At 38.7% G+C, this 25,191-nt stretch overlaps 1 protein-coding gene across 1 annotated transcript; it reads right to left on the bottom strand.

Annotated features, from left to right (window-relative positions):
* Positions 1-771: 771 nt before the first annotated feature.
* LOC134285147 (uncharacterized) lies at positions 772-17,314 on the bottom strand. The gene is made up of 3 exons (XM_062845321.1): positions 17,046-17,314; positions 16,795-16,974; positions 772-1,770 (listed from the first exon to the last, which is right to left on the bottom strand). Exons 1-3 carry the CDS (start codon positions 17,228-17,230, stop codon positions 873-875), a joined length of 1,263 nt encoding a protein of 420 aa, XP_062701305.1. The 5' UTR covers positions 17,231-17,314; the 3' UTR covers positions 772-872.
* Positions 17,315-25,191: the final 7,877 nt, after the last annotated feature.

The following is a 25,191-nucleotide window of genomic DNA, read 5'->3' on the forward strand; positions in this document are numbered from 1 at the left end:
GTATAAACACTTAATGTACTTATTGCACTTAGTTTGAATACTTTCTATGTGGTTTTTAAAAGTTAAGTTTTTATCTAGTAAGAGCCCTAGATACTTAACTTCGTCCGACCAATTTATTGGAGTTCCCCTCATAGTGACAACACGTCTACTTGAGGGTTTCAAATAAAGAGCTCTTGGCTTATGTGGAAATATGATAAGTTTAGTTTTGGAAGCATTTGGAGAAATCTTCCATTTTTGCAAATAAGAAGAAAAAATATCTAAACTTTTTTGCAATCTACTACAAATGACACACAAACTCCGCCCCTTGGCTGAGATGCCTGTGTCATCTGCAAATAACGATTTTTGACATCCCTTTGGCAAATCAGGTAAGTCGGAGGTAAGTTCTTAAACATTGAGAATATGTAGTTCCTTATCATTTTTAAGGTTTAGGCTAGGTAGCTTCAAGCCCCATTCATTGGTTCTTTGTACAATAAATTTATCTGTGGTACAACGCTATGACACAAATGTGCTTTGTTTATTTCTTATTTGGGAATTTTTACTTAAGCTAATTCTTTTTTTTTATCTGTATTAACGAGATTTTTAGCCCTAGGCTAGTTCTTCTCGGGACCCACACTTTACTACCGAAGGAAGAACCCACATTTTGTGAGTTTGTAGGGAGTGGGATTCGATCCCAGGTCCTCGGCTAAGGTAATTCTTAAAACATTGCAAAAAATGCTTTGACCCGATCTATCCAAAGTAAGGAAACTACTTTAATAAATTCGACACAACTCGCAAGTTTTTGAATAAAATCATATTTACTTTTTACTACAATATCTTTGTTTTGTCCAAAATTTAGTCAAGATCATAAAACATATTAACATATATTGTTACATTTAGACATCCAGCAGGTGCCTATCGTTGAATTGCTTCAGCAAAGGTCTCACAATCGCCTGATACTTCTTCCCGTTGTACTGGATCTTCCTTGATTGTTCCGCTTGCTTCTCGTCGACCATGCTTTCAAAGTTAACTACCATCGTGTCCGTCTTCTCCATCATAGTGATTGGTAGAATGGATACTACCGACACTATGGAAAAGAACTCCATTCGTCGGATTTCATACTGAACGTCGGCCATAGTTGGGATCCGTGGATAGTTGATCGACCCGAGCGTTTCGCTCAACGATTGGTAATAAATACCAATCAGTTCATCCACTCGGGCACGAGTTTCCAGATTGGGACAGTTGGACAGAGCATAGTTAATATCAATTCCCGGACTTGAATAGTAGCTGATTTGGTAGTCCACAAAAACAACATCTTGTAACTTGTTCGACGTTGGATCATACTTGAACAGCATGTTGTTGCACCACAAATCTCCGTGGTTCAGGACCTTGAACCCGTCTTCGAACTTCTGAGTTAAGCACGCTTCCAGCTTTTTAACGTACACCGGGTGAAGCTTTTTCAACTTCTCCAATATCGCCGGATCAAAATCGTGCCAGCTTTCCTCGATGATGGAAATCAGCGTTCCGAGGCCTTTCTCGAACACGACATTGATGCAATCGCTCCGAACGTCCACATCGGGGTTAAACATATTGAAGTTGAAATATTTCTTCATCACATCCATGTTTTCCCGCGCATATGCCATCGAGGCAGCGTGGAATTTTCCTATTTTCTTCATAATAGCCGCGCAATGATCAAAATCGAGCCCAGCGTGGCGGTTGGCCATGGTGTAGCCCAGCGATTTGAGGTCATGAAATATCAGCATGCGATTGGGAGCTTCCGTTGTGTGGAAACATCTGCAATGATAAAGAATAATTTTAAATTTGAAACAAGAAACTGTAAAGAATCAGCATTAGAAAAAAAAACAAGAAACACGACTACTGACAACATGACATGAATATAACAACCCAGTTAAAATTGTAAAAAGGGTACGCGATACAAAAATGCGGGGAATATACGTATGGTAATTAAGAAAAATGAACTGAAAGAATGAAATACTGAAAAATGCCACACTGGGAAAATTCTCAAAGGACAATGCGAGTAAATCTAGCTGGAGCCCCTTCAAGATTTTCTTGAGCCAGTTTGTTTGGAATTCATATAAGTTTTTTTCCTGGATTTTTTTTTGAAAAGTTATTCAAGGTATTGATAATGCATCTAAGAATGCCTGCAAAGATTCATCCGGACTTTTCTCAATTCTTGCAATGATTTATATGTGCTTTTGTATAAGTTTCCTACAGCATTCTCTTCAACAGATTTATCCGAGAATTTTCCGGAAATGACCTAGGTATTTCCAGTGAAACGCCTCTAGAAATATATAACGGATAATTCCGAAAATACCACCGGTAATTTGGACAGATTGTTTTTAACTTACTCTAACAACTTCTAGTGCATGAAATTTCTGAAAACAAATTTGATTTTTTAGAAATATTTCTATACTTACATACTTAATTTCACAAGGATCTGTACTCCATGTGAGGTGTCCAGGAAAGCTTGGAATCAAGAATGGTTTCGCCTTTCCGTGAAAAGAACAATAGATGTTTACTTGGATTAACCGAAAGGCCATATTGGCGACACCAACCCTCAACTACCTGAAGGGCGCTTTGCATCAGGTCGAAAATGGTGCTGATGCACATACCAACTAACAATGTTAGGTAGTCGTCGGCAAAACCATAATAAAACCGCTATTATTGAGTTGCCTCAATAGCGTATCTGCTACGAGGTTCCACAAAAGGGGTGATAACACTCCCCCTTGGGGGCATCCACAAACACTCAATTTCCTAATCCCTGCTAGACGCAATGCCGAGAAGAGATATCGGTTTTGAGCATTTGGTGAATCCAATTGAAAATCATTGGAGATATACCATGACTCCGTGCGGCTTCCAATATGGCATCGAAAGGCACGTTGTCAAAGGCACCCTCGATATCTAAGAAAACACCCAAACAAGATTGCTTTTGAGCGAATGCTTTCTCGATATCGTAAACAACCTTGTGTAAAAGAGTCACAGTGGACTTACCAGATTGGTAGGCATGTTAGTTCACATGAAGAGGCACGTTGGCCAGATGAACATCACGGATGTGATGATCCACAATGCGTTCTAAGCATTTCAGAAGAAAAGAGGTCAAACTGATAGGTCTGAAACTCTTTGCTTGTTCATACGACGCACGACCCACTTTCGGAATAAACTTTACAGTAATATCCCGCCAGGATTTGGGAATATACCCTGTAGCAAAACTGCAAACAAGTAGTTTTTTTCAAAACATGTTTGAAATAATCAAATCCCTTCTGAAGCAAAATAGGATAAATCCCATCTGCCCCAGGAGATTTGAAAGGAGCAAAGCTATTAAGAGCCCACTGAATCGATTCTATAGTTACAAGTTACAATACTCCGAGTCGAAGCGAAAGAATCATAACTACAACAAAAGACATCAGGTTCATCCGAAGATGTAATATCCACACATCCAGGGAAGCGTGTGCTGAATAAGCATTCCAGAACTTCCTCATCAGAGGAAGCAGACCGCCATTTGGTAAACGAAGTTCGTTCACCCGGAATCCTTAGATTTCGCAAGGATTTTGTTTAACCGACTGACTTTACTCAAGCCGAAAACATTTGTACAAAGGTTTTTCCAGCCGGATCATTCAGCAGACCGGAGAGCTTTCCTGTAGGCCTTGCGAGCCGACCTGAAAGCATCCGAACCAGCCGAACGTCGTCTGTTCCAACTCTTTCTACATTGTTTTCTGAGTTTCGCCAGATCAGAGTTCCACCAAGGGGTTCCTCTTGTGGTCTTCACAGACCGCAGAGGGCAAGCTTCTTCAAAAGCTTCCGTGATGAAGGCCGTTGTAGTATCAACGGCTTCATCTAAATCACTTGGAGTGTCAATTGATGGTGAGTATCCATGAAATTTGGCTGCAACCAAATCGGTAAAGAGATCCCAGTTGGTTAATCGGGGGTTCCTGAAACGCAAAGTTTGCGAAGTAACATTCACATGTTCAAACAAGATGTAGCGATGGTCAGATAAAGATTCTTCATCTGACACATGCCAATTGGTCAGCTCGTGACTAATTCTGCTAGAGCAAAGAGTTATGTCTAACACTTCCTCTCTAGCAGATACCAAGAAGGTTGGGCGGTTGCCTATGTTAAGTAATCCAAGATCTGTACTACTTAAGTATTCCAACAAACTAGAGCCTCTCAAATTGATGTCTGAGCTGCCCCAGATTATATGGTGAGCATTAGCATCACTACCAACAATTAGCGGAAGGCCTTTTGAAGTGCAGTATGCAATGACTTGCTTGAAAGCATCCGTAGGGGATGGTTCATCATGCGGTAAATAAACCGAACAATAAACGTATTTCCTGTTGAGGTTTCCAACAGATACATCGATTGTGATAGCACATACATCTCTAGTAGTTAGCTCAGAGATGAGTGAAGCAACGATTGCGTTGTTGACAAGCACACATGCTCGAGGCATGACACGTGAGTTTGCGATTTCAATTTTACTGAAAGTAGCTAACACCGGATTCACAAGGTTTCCTAGATAGAAATTCCCCTTACGAAAGTAAGGTTCTTGGACGAACGCCACTTGGGCTGTACCATTTTGCATAAGTCTACAAAGATTGGGTCTAAGTCGAAGATGGGTGCCGGTGTCATTGACCTTCATGAAGAAGTAATCATACTGCTGATAACAGTAACTTCCCAGCCTACATTTTTGCTGTATAAAAGTGGAACAAACGACTCTTAAGCAAACTTTAGCTTAAGAAACTGCTATTCAGCTAGTTCTGTTTCTTGGGTTGGCCCTCTGAAACATTTATCATAAAACGGATTTTCAATAGAATAAAGTTCCCCTTGAAGCAGTGATGATAATGCAATAATATATTCACAAATTCGGACAAATTTGGCTGATTATACTGATTTCAACATGATGTGCATTTTCGTGACGTTACAACGCGAGAATTTGAGTATTTGAAACTGAACGGGCGTTGTAACGTCACGAAAAGTAAAAGTCGATTATCCAAAAACAAATCCGAAATTTATGTGTTTTATTTCATTGAATTGACGAACAAACCAATAAATTTCAATGGTGGAAAAAAAATCAGAATAACATAAAAATCCGAGCAGATTTTTCAAGATGTTGAGAGGGTCGGGTTCTAGCGCGTTGTAACGTCACGCTACAAATATGCAATTTAAACACGTTTTTCAAATGAAAACTAAATGTTCAATAACAAGTTGTCTAAGAAATGTCTTCATCACAACCTGGGAAAAAATCGATAAAGGCATTTTCACAATATTTTTTCCGAGATCAAGTTTCTTATTTTTAAAGGTTTTCTACGGAACATCAGAACTACCACACAGTCTCTTAACTTTTCTGAGTACATTTAAGTCAAACTAATTTATTTTTTCAGCTCATTCGCCCCTTCAGATGGTAAAGCTTGCCATACCATGAAAACGAATGCAGTAATCAGTAGTTAACACATTCGTTTGCTTAACGTTTGGTGCTACTGGGTTTGCTGAGAAATTTGAAACAAAAATGTTGGCATTGAAAAGGCCCGTAATGATGCATCTTGATCAAATATTCCAGTGACAATTCAGTAACAAATTTTGAAAACGACGTAAAATCAATGCTACACCATTTATAATACGTCGTTTTCAAAATTTGTTACCGTCAAATGGGGTAACTTGCAATACTTTTCGACTTTGAAGCAATATCATTGAAAATCTAAACATTTGAAACATCCTGTGAAGCATCGTGTACGCTAATTACCCCGAATAGAATACTATGCAGCACTTGTTTTACCAAAATACGTTGCCACCTAATCAGGAGGTGCGAAATACATGCTTGTTGCAAGTTTCCCCATCTGTGGGGTAACTTGCAACATAGGATATGAAGCTAAGTTAACTATCATTAAACAGCACTTACATTCTAGTATTTAGTCGTATTGTAAATTTTTGATGTTATGCATTAAACATACCATGAAAAGATGTACACTAACCAATTGACATATAATTTTTCATGAAAGGATTGATAGTTATTGCAAGTGAGAGTATATCGTTTAGCAACAGGTCTCACGTCCCTCAAACACAAAATATATATGATTCTCGTGACTTAGCACTCATTACAAAATGTCAACAATGATTATTGTCATTTCTTGAAAAGGTAGAGTGAGTCATCTTCAAGTAGTTTTCAGTTTGAAGTGATGTTTGGCAATTTCAGCTAAATTAGCATGATTGAAACACACCTATTCTACTTTGTAAATGTCAAACTCGCTAATTTGGGTATTAAACTGAAATAGTTTACTCCATCTAGGTTCAGAATTGATGTTGGTAATTGCTTTACAGCGTTCATAAACAAAAATTGAACTTTTAACATGATGAAACATGAATGAAACTTCAAAATGTGGTATTTCCTAACAATGTTCGAAGGTCACGTGCAAAAAAATGAATTGTCATTTGAAAATGAACGCGTTACGTAATCAATAAATGATCCAATTCGGTTATTTCTGTCAAATATATCGTGAAATGAAGATAAATAATAAAAGGTTTCGTCAAATTCAACTGTTGCAAGTTACCCCATAGTGGTTGTCGAATATAAGAATGATTTTTTGCATTACTTAGTCGATAAGTTTATCAAACTTTTATCGTTTAGCTAAGCTTACTATTAGGTACCCTAACTGCAAGCAAGGTCATCAGACTTATCGCACTTACCATAAGGGAGAGTTCAAGCACGATTTTCATACTTGTTTTTATGGCATAAAATGAGAAATCCGTTTTAACAGTGTAGCTAAACCATAAACAAAGAAACAAAGCTAATTTTTATACTAAATCGATCTTTGATACACATAATCTCTATAACCGAAATAGTAGGGCATACTAGTTTTCATTATTATTAGAAAATGCTTCACATTTAGTGTATGTCATCGTGTTGCAAGTTACACCGCTGTTGCAAGTAACCCCGTTTGACGGTACTGAATTACTTTTACCAATCGAGAAATATCTTTTCTTTTAGATACAGTAACTTTTGTTGAATTTAGAAATTTAACATTTTATTTGTGAGATTTTTTTTCTTGTCTAATATGCTACATTTTTTGACCACTTTGTGCAACTTCAAATTTTAGTCATCACTTACAGAGCTCTATTTTATAACTTTTACAAGAATCATCCACAGAGTTGGTATTATTTGCTTCGTTAGAACGTTTACTACAAGAGCTTGAAGATTTTTTTTGGATAAGAGATTACTGATGGACATATACCGTTGTACATATAGAAGAATTCTAATGAGATTACTTTGTTAATTTTTTGAGTAAAGCCTGAAACATTCTAGTGGGGCATTCCTAAAAGAATCTTTAGATCATAATCCTTCAAGGAGATAGTAAATACTGACAAAATGTGTAATATTACTTTACTGCAGTTGAAACAGTTCACATAGTGTTTTTGTTTCTGGATTTTTCTTCCAAAGATTTCTCCAAGAATTGGGTTCTATAGGGGTATCCAGATTATTGCATAAAAATGAGTCGAAGTACAAGTGGTGCCCGGGAACTATTTTTTAAATGTATGCAAAGTTTGTATGAGGAAAAAATTTTGTTCAGGGTGAACTGTCACTTTATCGATTGAACTGTCATTCTATCCACGGTAATTAAAACTGTTTTGTTTATTTAACCATCAAAACAAAGGAATCGGAACACAAAAAAATCACATTATATTCAGAAAAATGAGCTCTTTCGATTGGGCCACAGAAAATGGCAATATTTAATTCACTAAACAACCCAATTCCTCCAATAATACATTCAAGAATGCCTGATAAGATTCCCCAGGCATTAGTTAGCGCGGGGGGAACGGGCCTCAATACACTTTGTGGGTCAGATGAATCGATCAATGGATGTGGAGATATTGACGAGTTTATGGGATGACCCTTAAAGTAAAACTTCCAAAAAATAAAGGAGATACATATGTATTCTTTCAATAAGAAGACAATTAAAATATTCCTTCTCAGCATACATTTGAACAAGTATTTGTGAGTGAGTTACAGTCAAATTTTCAGCTTAATCAAAGCATTAGTGAGATGTACGAAGTTAGCAACTTTGCTAGAAAATAGAACCAACATCGATTCTAAATCGTCAGCCTGGCAATGGGAAGTTTAAAAACAATTTCGCTCTTAACAAAATTCTATCAAATTGGCCTACCAGAAACAAATTTCTAGAAACTGTCAATTTCAACCTAATACGTGATTTAAAATGATTGAAATTCCTTTCATCCATGTTCACTTTGCCACCTTTGTTCGTATTATTTCATAAAATACTGCGGCAGTCACGTTCTCTACTTGCTAGCATCTACAAATCCCAATCAAGACAGTCAACATTCCTTTTGGAACGTGTTTCAATGCACGTCATATTAAAGATTCTATACAATGGCAACAGAATGCCATTGCATAGAATCTTTGAATGCTGAAACAAATGAAGATTTTTTTCTAATTACTATTTTTCATTAATTCTGTTGTTATTAAATAGAAACAGTTTAAATTTAAATTTCAGCGACACATTCTACCGTGACGTTACAACGTTTTGACATCTTCTTTGTCAGATTTTCCACTATAACTCGTAAATTCGATCGTAAACCCTCAATTTTTTTTTACATATTCTGATTCCTTGTAAAATTTCTAATAAGTATGATCTGTTGAACAGTTAGTTTTCATTGGGAAAACTTGGGAAATGGGAATGAGTTGCGTGACGTTACAATGTTGTAACGTCACGCTACCATTTCCCATTTTGAACATACTTACGATTCGTAAGTATGTTCAAAATGGGACAGTGAATCAAAATTAAACCATCGCGCAACAATAACGACAATGTCGCAACCTGAATTTGTTGCGACATTCTACCCAATGAGACATAGGTTTGTCCCAACTTGAACAGAATAGGACAAAGATCGTGCACCACTAGTTTAGAGATTTTCAAGGCTTGCATTGTGATTTTCGAGCGGTAACTTCTAGTCGGCAAACACTGCAACGCTGCTGAAGGTGTGTCATCAAAAAGATTCGATTTTGGGTTGGTAAATATTGATTATTCACGAGTTGAAAAGTACGCAACAAATTCAGCTTCCGTTTTGTCTGCAACAAAAATTTTCGAGATCATGTCATTATCTGTTACCAGTTGGGATAAAGAGTAATCGCCGCGTCTTCTTTGTTGCTTGTTTTGTGCCTCTTTTGTCTGACAATTCTCTTCACTGCTTACGATAGTTGGCCAACTATAACATATTGAAAAGACCGTTAAATCTGTGTACGATGGGAATTATCAGAGTGTTACGTCTGTTTGTCTGTGGCCCGATGATATGAAACGTGGTAAGATCTTTCAGATTATTTTTTGTACACTATATTGATGTATGTATTGTGGTATTACCATATTTCTTTATTCGCAGTTGTCACCATTCTACCATCCATTGAAGCCGATTCAGTTTTAGACGCTTTCTAAGTTGATGACAAGAATTATAAAATGCTTGCAAGGACTTGACCATGGCCAGGTGTTTGGAAATGAATGGGTCCATGTTATTGTGGAATCTATAATAGCAATGGATATGATCATCTTTGCAACTCCATCCACGATTTGTGCAAGTATTCGTGCACAAGACAATAGGATAGGCTTTTTTTATCAATTTTGAACTGCTGTAGCTTTGCGGAATATTGTCCGATTTTCAATCTTTTTGAAGCATTCAACGGGTAATATAATGTTGTTTTATGGAATGGTCTTAGAAGTGACCATGGTCAAAGGCCACCGGAGATAATACCGATATAGATAGGCCATGCCCAAGAGCCCAAGTTTGTCATGCAATTTTAGCAAAATTAACCCTTAACATTAAACAGTAAAATGATATTTTTAGTGAATATAAAGAAATCAGAATAAACTGATGATGAATCGATTGTATGATGAAATTACCTAAATGTTTCGCTACGCAGTCATTAATTGAACAAACGACGTTCTTTATTTGCCTGACGCACAGTGCTGCGACCTATAGACAAAAATGAAAAAAAAAAATCGACTTTTGTTCAATTTAGTATGCCATGCTATTCATACCAAGATTCATACATGCTTGAAGTATGTTGCTCGTCTATTAGAAGTTTGCAGATCGCGTTTATTATACAACCAAGATTATCAAACAATGTTTTCGTTGTCCATAGAAAAATAAGATTATGTAAAATAGATTCATCTTTGAACTAGCTGAATAATATTAAAGGTTTAAGTATTCAGTGAAAATCAAAATGGAGGGTCTCCAACACATCAGTAGAATCATTTTTCTCGTTTGGATCGGCAACATGTTTTGATATTTGTGAAAATAAAATATCATCATCTAAGTAATATATGGCATAGAGGAAAAGCGAACCCAAAATCCAAATAGATGAAACAAAAAAAAAATGACCTCAAAAGATCTCTCTTAATTTGTTACCATGTTTTCTTTATAGCGTCCGCTGAATACCGAATGCGACTCCAGCTGCTTTTATTTGCTAATTTGTTCGTAATCGAGCCTTTTCCGACTAGTGTATTTATAGTAAAAATTGAAGATATTTTCGATCAAGTGTTCTTTTCTGATCCATTCAAATAAAAAGTGTATCAGTTTATTTTTTACTCTCGTTTTCTTATGAAACTGCTGATTTCTACGAAGAATTTAAGGGTAAACTTCAACTATTTCTCCATGTTTAATGTGTGCAACTGGACAAGGAATGGTCAAACTCGCAATCTTCAAGAAACAAAGTATTCTTTGAAAACAAAGTTTAGTAAATAAGTAATTCTTGCAATTACCTATTTATTATGATCTATATGTTTATATAGTACCTAAACAGCATTTTAGAAAAAAAAACCAGCTAGATTAATAATAATTGGCGTTTACGACACTTAAGCGATTATGAATTATACAAAGGACATTTATGTAAATTGTAGCTTTTATCAAGTTTGACAACTCCACCGAAGACACTATTGAGAAAAAATGTATGGTATGTTAGTTATGATTTTTGTCCTGCCGTTCCACCCATTCGCAGCACTGTGCGACGTTTGGACACGGGGTTTGTGTCTTCCTCAGGGGGTTAACATTTGTATCGTTATTTAACACAAATCCTATGTCGAAACGTCGGGCAAATAAAGAACATCGTTTGTTCAAATGACTGCGTAACCAAACATAATTAGGAAATTAGAATCATTTCTTGAGACAATGGTCCATCAAGATTGAAAATCAACGGAGTTATGATAAATTGACTGGAATCGGTTCCATTCCCAACTAACATTTTTGATGTATAAGAGTTTATGCGAGCTTTCTTCCAAGAGTGTTTGCTCTATAAGCTATTATACAGCTAGTTTTTTTTAGTAGGGTTATGAGGCTCCGGAAGCGGCCAGACACATTTTTCACTCTTAACATATTGTGTGACAGCTCTTTCATCATGTTTTTACATGAATAACCGTAATAAAAAAGGCTTCTTGTGAGAAATCGACCCTGGCTACTTCTAGATCCACCTGTAATAGGCGGCAATCAGTGAAGTACTAGATTGAAAGTAGTGAGCTGGACTTTTGATTGTTGAGATGATCAAAATTTCTGAAATGAAATGGTGCAAGTAGCGTGGGTATTATGATCTCTTGCCTAATTTGATGCTGTTTGAGCCAAATTTTGGGTAACTGTATTGTTGAAGTTGCAAGGAATAAATAATACAACAACACAGCTTCCCAAACTTTTGCTCAAACAACATCAAATAAGTCAAAATCGAACAAGATCCAACTTTTGTCGTCTAACTGCATTAGTTTCCACGTGAATATGCCTAATTTGGACGAACAGCATCGATTTTGAGAGTATTTCATTGGTTTTGAGTGGCCTTGACCACCCCCTCCCCCTCAACTAGGTCACAAATTGGCGCTATGAGTGTATCCAGTTATGCACCTTTAAATTCCGCCCTCTTTTGCTCACCCTTTGACAGATACGCGTATTTTGACTACCACTAGTAATCTTCCTCAGTATCAGTTATCCACTATGTGTGTTATCCAGTGGATAACTGACACTGAGTAACATTACAACCGGTTGTCGAAATACGTGTATCTGTCAAAGGATAAGCAAGAGAGAGTGGAATTAAAAGGTGCATAATTGATTACACTTATTCAGAAATGTTGTATGTCTAATTTTTTTTTAATTATTTAAGCTTAGAGTTTAAGGCTCAATTGAAAATAGCATATTTTCCAAAACTTAAAAAGTGCTTTTCTTCAGAATGACGAAAAACCGAACATAAAAAAACGTCTATCAACCCTGTAAAGCAAGTCTGCTTCCTTTTTTCATACATTAGATAAACTTCTCTAGTAAAGGTTCCAAATGAGTTGCAAGTTTGCGAATTTTACTTGCGCAATATACAAACCACAATAACTAGCTTTGATTAACGCAGAATAACTGGGGCAGAGACTCCAATAGTTTAATCTCATTTTATATCAATTGACTTGAATTTTTGTACACAGTGAGATACCGCAATCTAAGGAGAAGTTGATCAGCGGGATAAAGTTGATCACTATGAGATCCATATGCTTCAACCTTTATTTTTTGCAAAAATCAGAGATTTTAAGAAAATTGCTTACTTTTAGTCGTTTAATGTTAGCCATTTTGTAGCTAATTGAACTTTATTTTATTACAGGTCGGACTCGATTATCCGGAGTCGGGTTCTGAACCTTCCCAAAAACATGTCTAGCGAACAGAATGTTGTACAAAGCTGAAATTTTGACTGATTACTAATCAAATTTGGTTTGACAAACTGTAAAAAATTTCAGTTTCATACATCATTCCATTCGCTAGATAGATGCTTGGAAAACTTCAGAACGCGACTCCGGATAATGGAGTCCAGGCTTGGCATTGGTCACGATACTCACAAGTGTGCTATGGTTTTGTTCTAATGATCCTTCATTAGCGGATGCGATGGTAGTAACCATAGATCGCATACGCTAATGGAAATGTCGTAACCAAGAAACCGTTGGTGACCGTAACGATTTGCTTGTTTGTTTGAAGGTCTTATACTCTGACCGTCAGCTAATTAACCGTCAGTCGTCAAGGGTTGTAAGCGTTGTAAACGTAGCTGAAGTCTACGTACACTCAGATTTTTCATGCGAAGAAAACCAGCACCACCACAAGAAAAACATTGTCCTTACATTAATGGATGAATGGATTAATAGTAAGATTTTATAAGCTACTGTCTCGAAATTCTAAATTAATCAATGTCAAACCATTATTCTAGTGGAATTAAATCTGGACCTAGATCTGGACTCATAATAATCGATAGTTGACTCTACCCTCTTGGTGTCGTTGGGTCAGATGCTCCAGCATACCGATGGAACGAACGTCTCCGAGTCAAGTTTGCCCAGATTCCACCAAATAATTATTGGATTTTTGTTTTTGCTGCTCAGTTCTATCTAGAACTGAAAGCTCCGGAAGAATGACGCCTCTCCTAGAGTAATGAATCCCTTTCTATAGATGTTAGTTACATACCCTAGTGTATTTTTACACTGCCCCACGCAATAAAATGTATGAAATAGATATTTTCCAGTGAACACGAAGCGAATAAATATTGAAGGGCAGGTTTTTGTTTTATCAATATGTAATTATATGAAAGATAAAAAAATATTTGGAAGAACCTGAGAAGATGATACGATGGGCATTACTCCGTCAGAGTTTGTCCAAGGTATCTTCCTCCCCGTCGTCCCGTTCCCGATTGTCCATCCGATTCAGGCAGCGCAATCCCTCCCGTCCAAGTCTTCGTTAGTCTTGGTTAGCCCATCAGTTCTCGTCGTTCCGTAGCTGAATACCGTGACTCAGGTTGAGAAGTCCATTCAACCCCTCCCTCAAAACAGCGCAGATGGATTCGACGTATCACATCGATTCGGAGGTACCGATCGAATGAGCGAGGTTCTGTTTGCCGTAAATATTCCTTTACTTGTGCCGTCATTTTGGGTTCAATTCCTTATTTTTCAATTATAATGTTGAAATGAAAAAGTAATTCCAAGAGCTTTTCGCGGAATTCACAGCGTCCGGGTGATTCAAATTAGCACGGTAGTGTTTAATGTAGCTGCTGCAGTGACCGTCTGACCATGACCATCAATTCAGTAACCGATGAAGTTCGTTGTTTGAAAAACTTCATTGACTTTTTCTATGGTTACTAAAGCGTTCGATTGAAGTTCGTAGCCCGAAGTGCTCCCGAGTAACGCCGTAGACGATTTAAAGAGCCTATTGCGATTGAACGACTGTGAACGCGAAAAGCTGGTTTTGGTTACGCGAAAGTGATTGCCAACGGTGATCAATGCCAAGCCTGATGGAGTCCGACCTTTATTTACATACGAAATACACAAGATGTATAAAATTTAAAAACTTTCACAGAATCAGCCATATTAGTTTGTTCAATAATTTTCCAATCTTACAATATTATATCGTTGGTTGATCAACTTCACCCCCAATTCAAAATTTTCAAATATGGCTTGCGATTTTTTCACAAAATGTTGTATAATTGATTACACTTATTCAAAACTGTTGTTTGTCTGATCTTTTTTTAATTATTTAAGCTTAGAGTTTAAGGGCCAGTTGAGAATCGCATATTTTCCAAAACTGGTAAAGCACGTTTCTTCAGAATGACGAAAAACCGAACCAAAAAAACGTGTCCAATTGTCATAATTGACTAAATGAATAATCGGACATTCTTATTTTCTTCGATTTTTTGAACATTTTGAGAAAAAAATGCTTTTTCAGTTTTGGAAAATTAGCAATTCTCGTCATTCAATAACCCATCAGCGAGATGATCGTCATTTTTCACATATTGTTTCAAGTTCGAAGCGTTATTTTTGACGAATTATAATACCTCTCACGTTGATCAATTTCACCCAAAATTACGGTATTTTAAAAAACACTAAGGATGTTGAACATGATTATACTACAATGAGTTTTAATTATGATGGTTTGTTATAATTATGTTATAATTGTGTTACAATTTTCTAGTCGGGGTAATTCTACATTGAAAATGATCTTCAGCTTCCTGAATTCAAAATGCTGTAAACTAGTTTTATAAAGAATTGGGGTCTTGCACCATTTGGGCAGGTGTACCTATTTTCGGCACTTGCCGATATAACTCAATCAATTTTATACCACCGTGTGCCAAAAATTAAGTTATAAGGAATAAAGTTGACTTAGTTACATCGGCAAGTTCCCAAAATAGGTACACCTGCCCAAATGGTACAAGACACTATGTGTAGGGTAGTGGAGGTATTTTGGACCGGGCAGGTATTTTGGCCCACCTAGGGAGTTTTATGATATTTATCACATAATCTCTACTAAATCTTGGTAAATTTTTATTGGAACACGAAAAGTATTCAACTGTGTGATGACCTTTATTTTGGAGTTGCTTCGTTTCGATTCGATTTGCGCCCTAACAACTTTTCGAAGTTTTCAGGTGTTCAGTCATCCAGTTTAGAAAAGTTGTCCTTTTCGGCAATTAGTTAATGACTAAGACACTGTGTTATCTATTATATGTTTGACAAATTATGTATCATCAAATTACTTTATTTTTGATGGCCTTTCCACTCCTTACAATATGTGTGGAACGCCTTTATATTTAGCAAAAACACTATACTTTCACACTTCCTATGAAGCGTTACGTAATTTATACATGGTGACTTACGTCATGAAATAGTTAAAAAGTATACGTTTTGCGTAACATTTTTTATGAAACATCATACTACAATGCGTAAAAACTGGCAATAGCAACAAAATTTCATCTTTTTTACCGTTACGTAACTTTTAAACGTTCCCTGCCTCAAAAAATGAATAGAAAAAATGTAATCGTCACGTACTTTTTACTATGTTTAAATTTTTGCTGAGGTGGCTTTCATTTCATCAATAAGTTGAAGTTTAATTTGGTGGGCCAAAATATGTGCACTTGGTGGTCCAAAATAAAGTCAGGTGGTCCAAAATAGAAGCCCGAGATCCTTCAGGAGTTTTGACATTTCTTGTATTTACTACAACAATTTTGAGTTCTGTTTGGCCTTTTTCGACAGAAAACATGTTGCTCTACGTAATGCCTACTGAAATTATCCATGTTCAGAAGTGGGGACCTTTTTTTTCGCTGAATTGTTCATCCACTTCCTAAAGCGGTCCAAAATACCTCCCTTACCCCACCACGCGCATTTTTATTGTTTATTAAATTCAATGAAGTACCTATTCGTCAAGATATTGTTGAAAACAATGTCTTTAGAACACACTTTATTTGTGACAATAGAAGGGAGAAGCGATCATAAATATAGGCTCTTAGGTGTACAGTACCGGTCAATACTTTTGCAACCTTTTCTATTTCTTCTTCAAAGTTATCAGTTTCGCAAGGTTTGGTTATTCACGAACTGGATTATTTAAATTTACAGAGTCTCAAATGTTATCTGTTATTTTATATGTTTCTCAAAGATTTTTTTTTTTTTCGCAAAACAAAAAACTATAACTGTATGGCCAAAATTTATTTTAAACAAAAAATTATAAACGATTTATCACAAATTTCAGAAACATATGCCGAAGGCATTTAAAAAAATGTATCAAGACAAGGCACCTTTGGGCTAGATTTTAAAATTTACAAGATACATATAGCAATATGAAGTTTTAATTAAAAATGTAGAATCGTTGTAACTTTCGACTACAAGAAAAAAAAAATCTTAAAAAAAAAATTACCTATATTAATTATAAAGTAATATCCGAGGAGCAAACCGAATCGATTATGAAAAAAGTGGCAGATGTATTGACCGATACTGTATTTGCTTGGAAGTTCAAGGATCAACCTAAAGGCTAGGTACTTACTTGGCCGCAAAAAACTCATCGCCGGCAATTTTCGACAGTTTAGGTATCACTTGGGTAAACATCTGGGCCTCCTTGTGGAATGCATTCAGCTCATCGATGACCGGGCCCCGGCTACCAGTATCAGGAAGGCACTTGACCACAAAAGATATGTGTTCACTCTTCTGCTCCGTCGGCGATAGCCTACAAAACAATTGAAATCACCTTGAGCGTGCTTTAAACAATCAACCGCCTTTTTGCTCGTCAATAAATACCGATATTTAACGGGTATTCTAAAAACATCGCTCATATAGTTGTCCCCAGCCGATGTAGCCGGAGAAACATCGAACTCTTCCACCACGATGTCCTCACTGTTAAATTCCTTGCGGAGCGTTTCCCTAATCAGTTCTTCATTCAGGTAATCCGGAATTGGACACTTGTTGATCGCCGCGGTGGACATGGTTCGGTTCTCTCGGCTGTAGGCTACTTGAGGAGGCGCGATGTTATCAGTCGAATGGCCGGTCACTTACTGAACAGTTCGCAATCGAGTCGGGCGAAAATTCGCTAGCAACACGCAGATGAGCAAATGATATTTAGAAAACGTGATTTTACACTTTTGTTATCTATATAGGTATATATATGCATACCTATTCTTATGAACGCTTGCGAGCATGACAAACAAAATACAATACTATCTACTAGTCGGTAATGCCTTGATTAGAATATATTTCAATTGAGTATTCCAAGTTACGCCTTTGCCTGACCGATTCCTACAGATTAAGAATGACAGTTTTATTACCATTGATGTGCAGCTAAGAGCAAATGGAATTCGCGAATATTAATATTCCATACGATTGTAAGCGCCACTAGGTTATATCGTAATATTTAGATATTATCATTTATCTTGACATCGCTTGATTTATATGCTATCAACCCTGTAAATAAAGTCTGCTTCCTTGTTTTATACGTTAGATAAACTTTTCAAGTAAAGATTCCAAATGAGTTGCAAGTTTGGAAATTTAACTTGCGCAATCTTCAAACGACAATATGTAGCTTTGATTAGTGCAGAATAAGTTGGGCAGGAGATCTTCTTTTGGGCCCTATCCGCTAATAACTCATCTCGTTGATTTTTCGTATACGAATAGTAGGGGAGACTGAGGAGACTTGATCCCTGGGGAGACTTGTTTCCCTCATGTTTTATCGGAATCAAAACCAGTTTTCTTCAAGCATATTTTTTAAAACTACTTTTGGACAAAAGACTATGTTTAACCCTTTAGAGTCGGAGGGGCCATACCTACATAAAGCTTGAGACCCTAACTAGAATCGGATGTATTAAGGCCCCTTAGCGTGTCATCGCGAAATGGCTTCTTAAAAATCATTGACCGAAATCAACTTTACACAACATTGTGCAACCGCCGCGCTCGAGCGATTGTACTGAAATATTAAAATATACTTTTCGGATGTGATATTTTGTGGAAAAGCTAAATGAATCCTTAAAATAAGTTATTTATTAGTTCTTATACTTAGCTGTGGTTTTCCTTGTCAGATTTCCAGGTGCTTAATTTCTACTCTTCCTGTTTTTCTCTTTTTTTTCACAAACAAAAAACAAACTTCCTAGTCTAATGCTATGTCTTCACTTTACACTTCAATATCACTTTCTAAAAACTCCCTAAATAACTTCTTAAACTCTGTTACAACTCAACTTCTTATAACAACTCTCGAAATAAATTCCTAATAACTTCCATGATCAAGGGTCCGGCAGCAGTTTTTATATCCTAAGATTTCAACCTACACATCAACTCTCATTACAATACATATGCACTACATTTTTCAATCATCCCCACTCTGGAATCAGAAAAGAATCCTGAAGTTCCTGAGCTGGAAAGAGATGTGCATATATCCTTCTTTCATTTGTGCTGTTTCCCCATATGATGTCTTTTTCAATCAGAGAGATTCATTTGACCAATCATATTCATCATATTTCCCCTTTTGGTTGATTACATGAACTCAAACGGTTCATTTGACCAATCCCATTCCAAAATTTTCCCCCGAACTTGCATGCGTTTCAGCCCCTGCGCCTAGAAAAAATCTTGAGCTCGGGATAAACTTTGATTTTTCATGGCGAGTTAAAAACAAACATTGAATCTAATGTAAACTTCGATTCTATGGGAACCCAACCCGATTCTATACACCTAAAGTATATTTTTCAAACCGATAGTTTTTCTCATCCTTAAAAACTAAACATCATTCCATATCACTTGAACCCATCATTTTATAATTTGAAGGCAAACCATCCTCATGAAGCCGACCCTAAAGGGGCCTTTTCTATTTTTCAATCCGACCACGTCCGAGATAATTATCTATGACGAAAAAAAAAGTTTTCGTTCAGGATCGGGATGATTCGGGTCCCCTAAAAACAATGGTGGGGAGAGATCGGGTCAACTTCGGAATATTTATCCGTGGCTCTCGCCTTGAACAAGTGGCTGAATCTATGCCTTGCACGGTCAGAAAATTCACTCATTTTGGAGCTAAAGTGGGACAACTCAAAAATGAGTAAATTTTATTTCCAGCGATAGCGCTGGCCCAAATGCGAAAATCTCATCTGTTTAAGTTGTATAATATTCTAGCTGATTTGAATGCAATTTACTCATTTTTTGAGCTGTTCCAGTTTAGCTCAGTTTTGTGTGAATCTTACTCATTTTAGAGTAGCTTTTTCTTAGCGTGTGTATGAATCATTGAATGGATTCCTATCTCCATCCATCGAAAAATATGCCATGTTCCATAAGTGGTAATCTGTTCTAAATGGAAGAACAAAAAGAAAACCCAAGACGGACTGTCGCTTGCAACACGCATTGCGTTTTGATCGCGCGTCCGATCGATATTTCTCCAAACATAAACAACTCTCAGCTAAGCGCCAAACTATCGGTGATCGTTCTAGAGGAAGAGTGTTTATAAATATTGTCGCATATGGTGTATGCAAAGTTTTCTACCCTTGAACTTGAAAAGTATTCAAAGTCAGGGCTATATGTGGCTTGTTATGCTCGCTGTGGCGAGTGGATCTAGGCCAAATCGATTCAATGCTAATTGATTGATCCAAAGTAAATTTGGACACTCAAAAACACTCAACTACTGCTTTTAATCAAATATGCCAACTTGTAACAAACTGCCTTTTTACAATGGGCAGTTTGTTGCAATTGCACCAATACATATTTGTAAAAAATCGAAACTTATCTTATTCTATAAAATAATCAATTTCACGCGAGATATTCGGCATAAAAATGTATTCACACTACTTCAAATACAAGCCTCTTTCCAAGTAATCACGAATAGGTACTAAGCATTATTTCAGTCGGAAGTCGAAATTTTTAACGATTTGTTTCGACCGCACTAAAAATGTGGTTGGCGGTGTTTCCACCCACCACAGTACCAACGACGACGGCGGCAGCGCGGTGATGTCTTTTGGCACGCATAGTCATCGATCATTGCACGCAGTGATGTCGATCCTGCTGGCCAAAGCATCAATGAAATTGATCGAAATCAATTAAAAAATCCAGTCAAACACATTGGTTATGCGTCATGAAATCAAAAATAATTTGTGGGGTGATTATTTTAAAAAATTTTACCACAATTGTTAGTGAAATAAGCAAAGCATTATAATTTACGAAATCTTCACCAAGCGGTCCGCCTCCGCCAGCACTGCTGTTGCAGCAAACATTAACAGTGGGAGAGCGTACCAAAATAATTTGATCATTTCTAGCTTGTTACATAAAAAATCTAACATTTTTCGTGACATTTGGATATGTTTCCTTGTTATTCATTGAAGTAGAGTACAGTAGACGTTCGATAGGTGCAACATGTTTACGTTTTAGTTACCGAATGAAATTCGCTAACTACAACGACTGACAGCCGTCAAACAGTTGTCAATTGCTGTTGGACGCAGCCAGAATGCAGTCTAAAACATCGCAATGCAGCTGTAGTGCATCCGAAAAACATCGCAACTCTGTTGACGTTTTGTTTTTGACAGATAGCGGTGCGATAACTGCAAAATTGTTGCACTTGCAGTTAAACCGTTTGCACCGAGCGAACGCCTACTTTAGTTTACTGCTTGAGTTGCTTTCAAATGATTCATATTCCCGAAATGTTTACATTGGAGATACCGAGACAAAGAGATGCTATTTTTATTTGTTTGTTTATGCAAAAGGTATAGAAAGGCTACACAACTACTATCGTGCTTGATGATTGTTTGGAATAACATTAAAATAAGAAGAGCAAAATTTGAGCTGACATGCTAAGGGGCCTTAATTCACACATTCAATAAAATAGAATACAGTCTTCGGCGAAGTTGTTGCCAAATTGAATCCTCTTAAGGAAAAATGGAAATGTTTGTATTTGAGACTTCACTGACAACTTAGAACATCCTGAACACCATAAAGTTTGGAGAAACGACATAATAGACATACTGAAAGATGAATTTTGATATGGGTTCATATGATTCATTTAACCTTCGTCAAGAATATCCAGGCCCGGATTAAGGATTATGGGGGCCCGGAGGTACAAATAAAGAATAAGGATTGTGGAGGCCCTAAAATGAGGGGAACCGAGGCACTGCCCCCCTTAGATCCGGCCCTGAAGATATCAAAGCACAAACAAACAGACGGATAGTCTGAGCTCAATTGAGGCTATTCGCTCAATGAGGCCGGTGAAGCACTCCCCGTATTTCCTAAGCGAAATTCGATCAATTTTGAGTGCTTTATCGTATCAAGCATATAATATCACCTTGGTTTGGGTCCCTTCGCATTGCTCGATCCCAAGTAATGAAAAAGCGGACTCGCTCGCCAAGGTGGGCGCTATGGAAGGCGATATTTATGACCGTCATATCGCCTTCAATGATTTTTTTTCGACTGCTCGTCAGCATGCCTTGGTCAGTTGGCAGGGGGGTCGCCGGCCTTCATCCAGGGGGTTGCGAGGGACAATAAATTACTTTACTGTAACAGACAACAAATGAGAGAATTTCTATGGGGGTCGCGAAAACTACGTCTGCTGGCAAAAGGGGGTCGCGAGACCTGAAAGTTTGGGAACCTATGATCAAGATGATGTATCGACTTATGTCCAATCACTACTCTCTGGGCTCGCACTTCTATCGAATAGGGCTCACAGATAGCAATCGCTGTAGCTGTGGTGTAGGCTATCAAGATATCAACCATGTTGTGTGGGAATGCCCCGAATACGGTATTGCCAGATCCGACTTATGTGCATCCCTCAGGGCCCCAGGGGAAACCAGAAAAGGAAGACATTAGAGATGTGTTGGGTAAACTTGATCTTGAGTACATGAAGCTTGTGTACGACTACTTGAAACAAGCTGAAGTTTTCGTTTGATACCCCCGTCTTGTTGATGCACTTGTCTACCTCGTGTCTACGTTTGATACCCAAACTCGTTGTTCTACTTGTCCACCTTGTGTCTCTCCGAAAATCGTTTGTTTGTATCGTTACAGGTTGTTTGTCCACTCTACGTTTGACCAGCAGCTATACACAACGCCATGCTGCCACGTGTCAACGAAAAGCCCCCATCATCCTATCCTTTCCTCAAATATTTTTGTTCTCCCTAACCTCGACCAAACCGCGAGTTTTACGGTTCCCCAAAACTAACATACCGTCGTGCGGGGCTTCTTTTTACACTTTTTCAACTTTATGACATTATAACTCCCAGAGTAGTTTATACTTACTTACTTTCAGTCCTGGGCACCCACGGTGGTACAGAGGGCCGAATTGAAAGATTTCCATCCCGGGCGATTGCCAGCCATCGCCTTGACCTGTGGCCAGGTCAAATTTCTGTCGACTTGCTTGATTGCGTTATTGAGGCTGCGCCGTCATGAGCCTCTGGGTCTGCCTCTGCTGCGATGTCCTGCTGGGTTCCAGTCTAACGCAGACTTCGTTTCCGCCCCTGCGTAGAGTGTGGCCGACCCACCTCCACTTTCGCTCCCGAATTTCTTTCGCTTTCGGCTTTCGATGACATCGACGGTGGAGCTCCACGTTGGAGATCCAATTGTGAGGCCACCATGCACGAATTATATACCGCAGGCATCTACAGACCTACAGCCGTTGAGTGTTCTCCACTGATACACACCAGGTTTCACTGGCGTACACGTTCGAGTTGAAAATTCGGATTCTGGTGCGTCGACTAATCTGGTTGCTTTTCCATACATTTCTTAAACTCGCAAAAGCAGCCCTCGCCTTCTTGATCCGTGCACCTATGTCGATCTTGGTGCCGCCATCGGCCGCCATTTGGCTACCAAGATATTGGAAGCTTTCAACATTCTCCACTGATTGCCCAGCTACCGTAAAGCTGGAAGGGTTGACCGTGTTTACATCCAACGATTTGGTCTTGTTGACGTTGATGGTAAGACCTGCCGCTGAAGAGCGATTGGCAAGATCATCGAGCTTGCTCTGCATATCAGAGCGCCGTTGAGCTAGGAGAGCAACGTCATCAGCCAGTTTGAAGTCATTTAGGTGCTCCATAGTAATGGGTTGCCACAGCAATCCACGATTTGGTTCACGGTCAATCGCACCTACCAAGATCTCGTCGATTACGATGAGGAACAGTAGCGGTCATATTATACATCCTTGCCTCACTCCAGCAACGACCCGGATGGGATCGGACAAAACACCGTTGTGCAGTACTCTGCACGAAAATGCTCTGTACTGTGCCTCAATGAGGCCGATGATTTTCTCAGGGACACCCTTGCGCCTGAGGGCTTCCCATGTGTTTCCGTGATTGAGACGGTCGAAAGCTTTTTCATAATCAATGAACACCAGGTAGAGAGACTCTTGGAATTCATTGATTTGCTCCAGAATGATACGGAGCGTGACAATATGGTACACACAGGATCGTCCGGCACGGAATCCTGCTTGCTGCCGTCGGAGAGTTGCGTCAATCTTCTCCTGTATCCGGTTAAGGATCACTTTGCAAAGGACTTTGAGAACGATACACAGTAACATGATGCCCCGCCAATTATCGCATACAGTCAGGTCACCCTTTTTGGGTACCTTTACTAAGACGCCTTGCATCCAGTCGGTCGGAAATGTCACGGTTTCTCATAAGTTGCAGAATAATTGATGCAGTAGTTGTGCGGATACTGCGGGGTCAGCTTTGAGCATCTCATCTGATATGCGATCTACCCCTGGGGCCCTGTTCGATTTCATGCTACGGATGGCTGTTTCTATCTCCTGCACTAATGGAGCTTCGGTATTGACACGGGTAATGCGTCGAACCCTTGGCGGATCATGCTGAGGTGTTGATGGCGTGACCGACACTTGAAAAAGGTTTCCAAAGTGCTCGAACCAGCGTTTCAACTGGTCAGCCAGGTCGGTCAGTAACTGTCCAGCCGTGTCTTTAACGGGCATCGTAGCATTCATCTTGGTCCCAATAAGGCGGCGTGAGACATCGTAGAGGAGACGGATGTCGCCTGTGTTTGCGGCTTTCTCGCCTTCGTCGGCTAGGGAGTCCGCCCACGCTCTTTTGTCCGGTCTACATGAGCGTTTCACTTCCTTCTCAAGAGCCGAATAGCGCTGACGGGCTACGGCTTTGGCTCCTCGTGTTTTCGCTCGCTCTATCGCGGCGTTGGCGTTCCTTCGTTCCTCTATCTTCCTCCAGGTATCATCTGGATCCACTGCTTTCTTCGGGTGCGTAGCTCACCCAAATTATTCTCGCCGGTGGCGATGAAGGCGTTCTTGATGGCGCTCCATTGATCTTCTGCGCTTCCACCTTCTGGAATAGGGTATCGCGCCACTTGGGCGGTGGCTTCTATATTCGTCTGTTTTCCACTATAACTCAGTCAATTTTGAACCAATTGACTTGAAATGTTGTGCACGGGTAGATACCATACCTATCTCACCACATTCCAAAAGTTTTGTCAATTGGTTCAAATTTGACTGCGTTATAGTGGAAAACAGACGAATATAGAAGCCACCGCCCAAGTGGCGCGATTCCCTATTTGCAGCACGGTTCTCTAGCTCCTCGACGATGGACCTTTTCACCGCAGCGTCTTCCAGTCGGCGTGTGTTGAACCGGCGCCCGATTTTCTTCTCCTGTCGCTGGATCCTGGCAATACGCTGTCGGATTTCGCCGATTAGGAGATGATGGTCGGACGCAATGTTCCGCACATCATAAAGGCTCCGTCTCCATTTTCGGCTGATGCAGATGTGGCCGATTTGGTTTTCCGTGACGCCATCACGGGAAACCCATGTCACTTTGTACACTGGTCGATGAGGAAAGAGCGATCCCCCAATCACCATATCATTGTTGATGATGATGATGATGATGATTCAAGTGTACCCACCATCAGCGCAAGGATTACCTATGGCTGCAGAATCTTTCCGGAAAGGAATGATCTACCTGATGGTTTGTTGTAGCAGGGTGAGTTA

This window comes from Aedes albopictus, chromosome 1 (assembly GCF_035046485.1).
Source record: "Aedes albopictus strain Foshan chromosome 1, AalbF5, whole genome shotgun sequence".
NCBI lineage: Eukaryota > Metazoa > Arthropoda > Insecta > Diptera > Culicidae > Aedes > Aedes albopictus.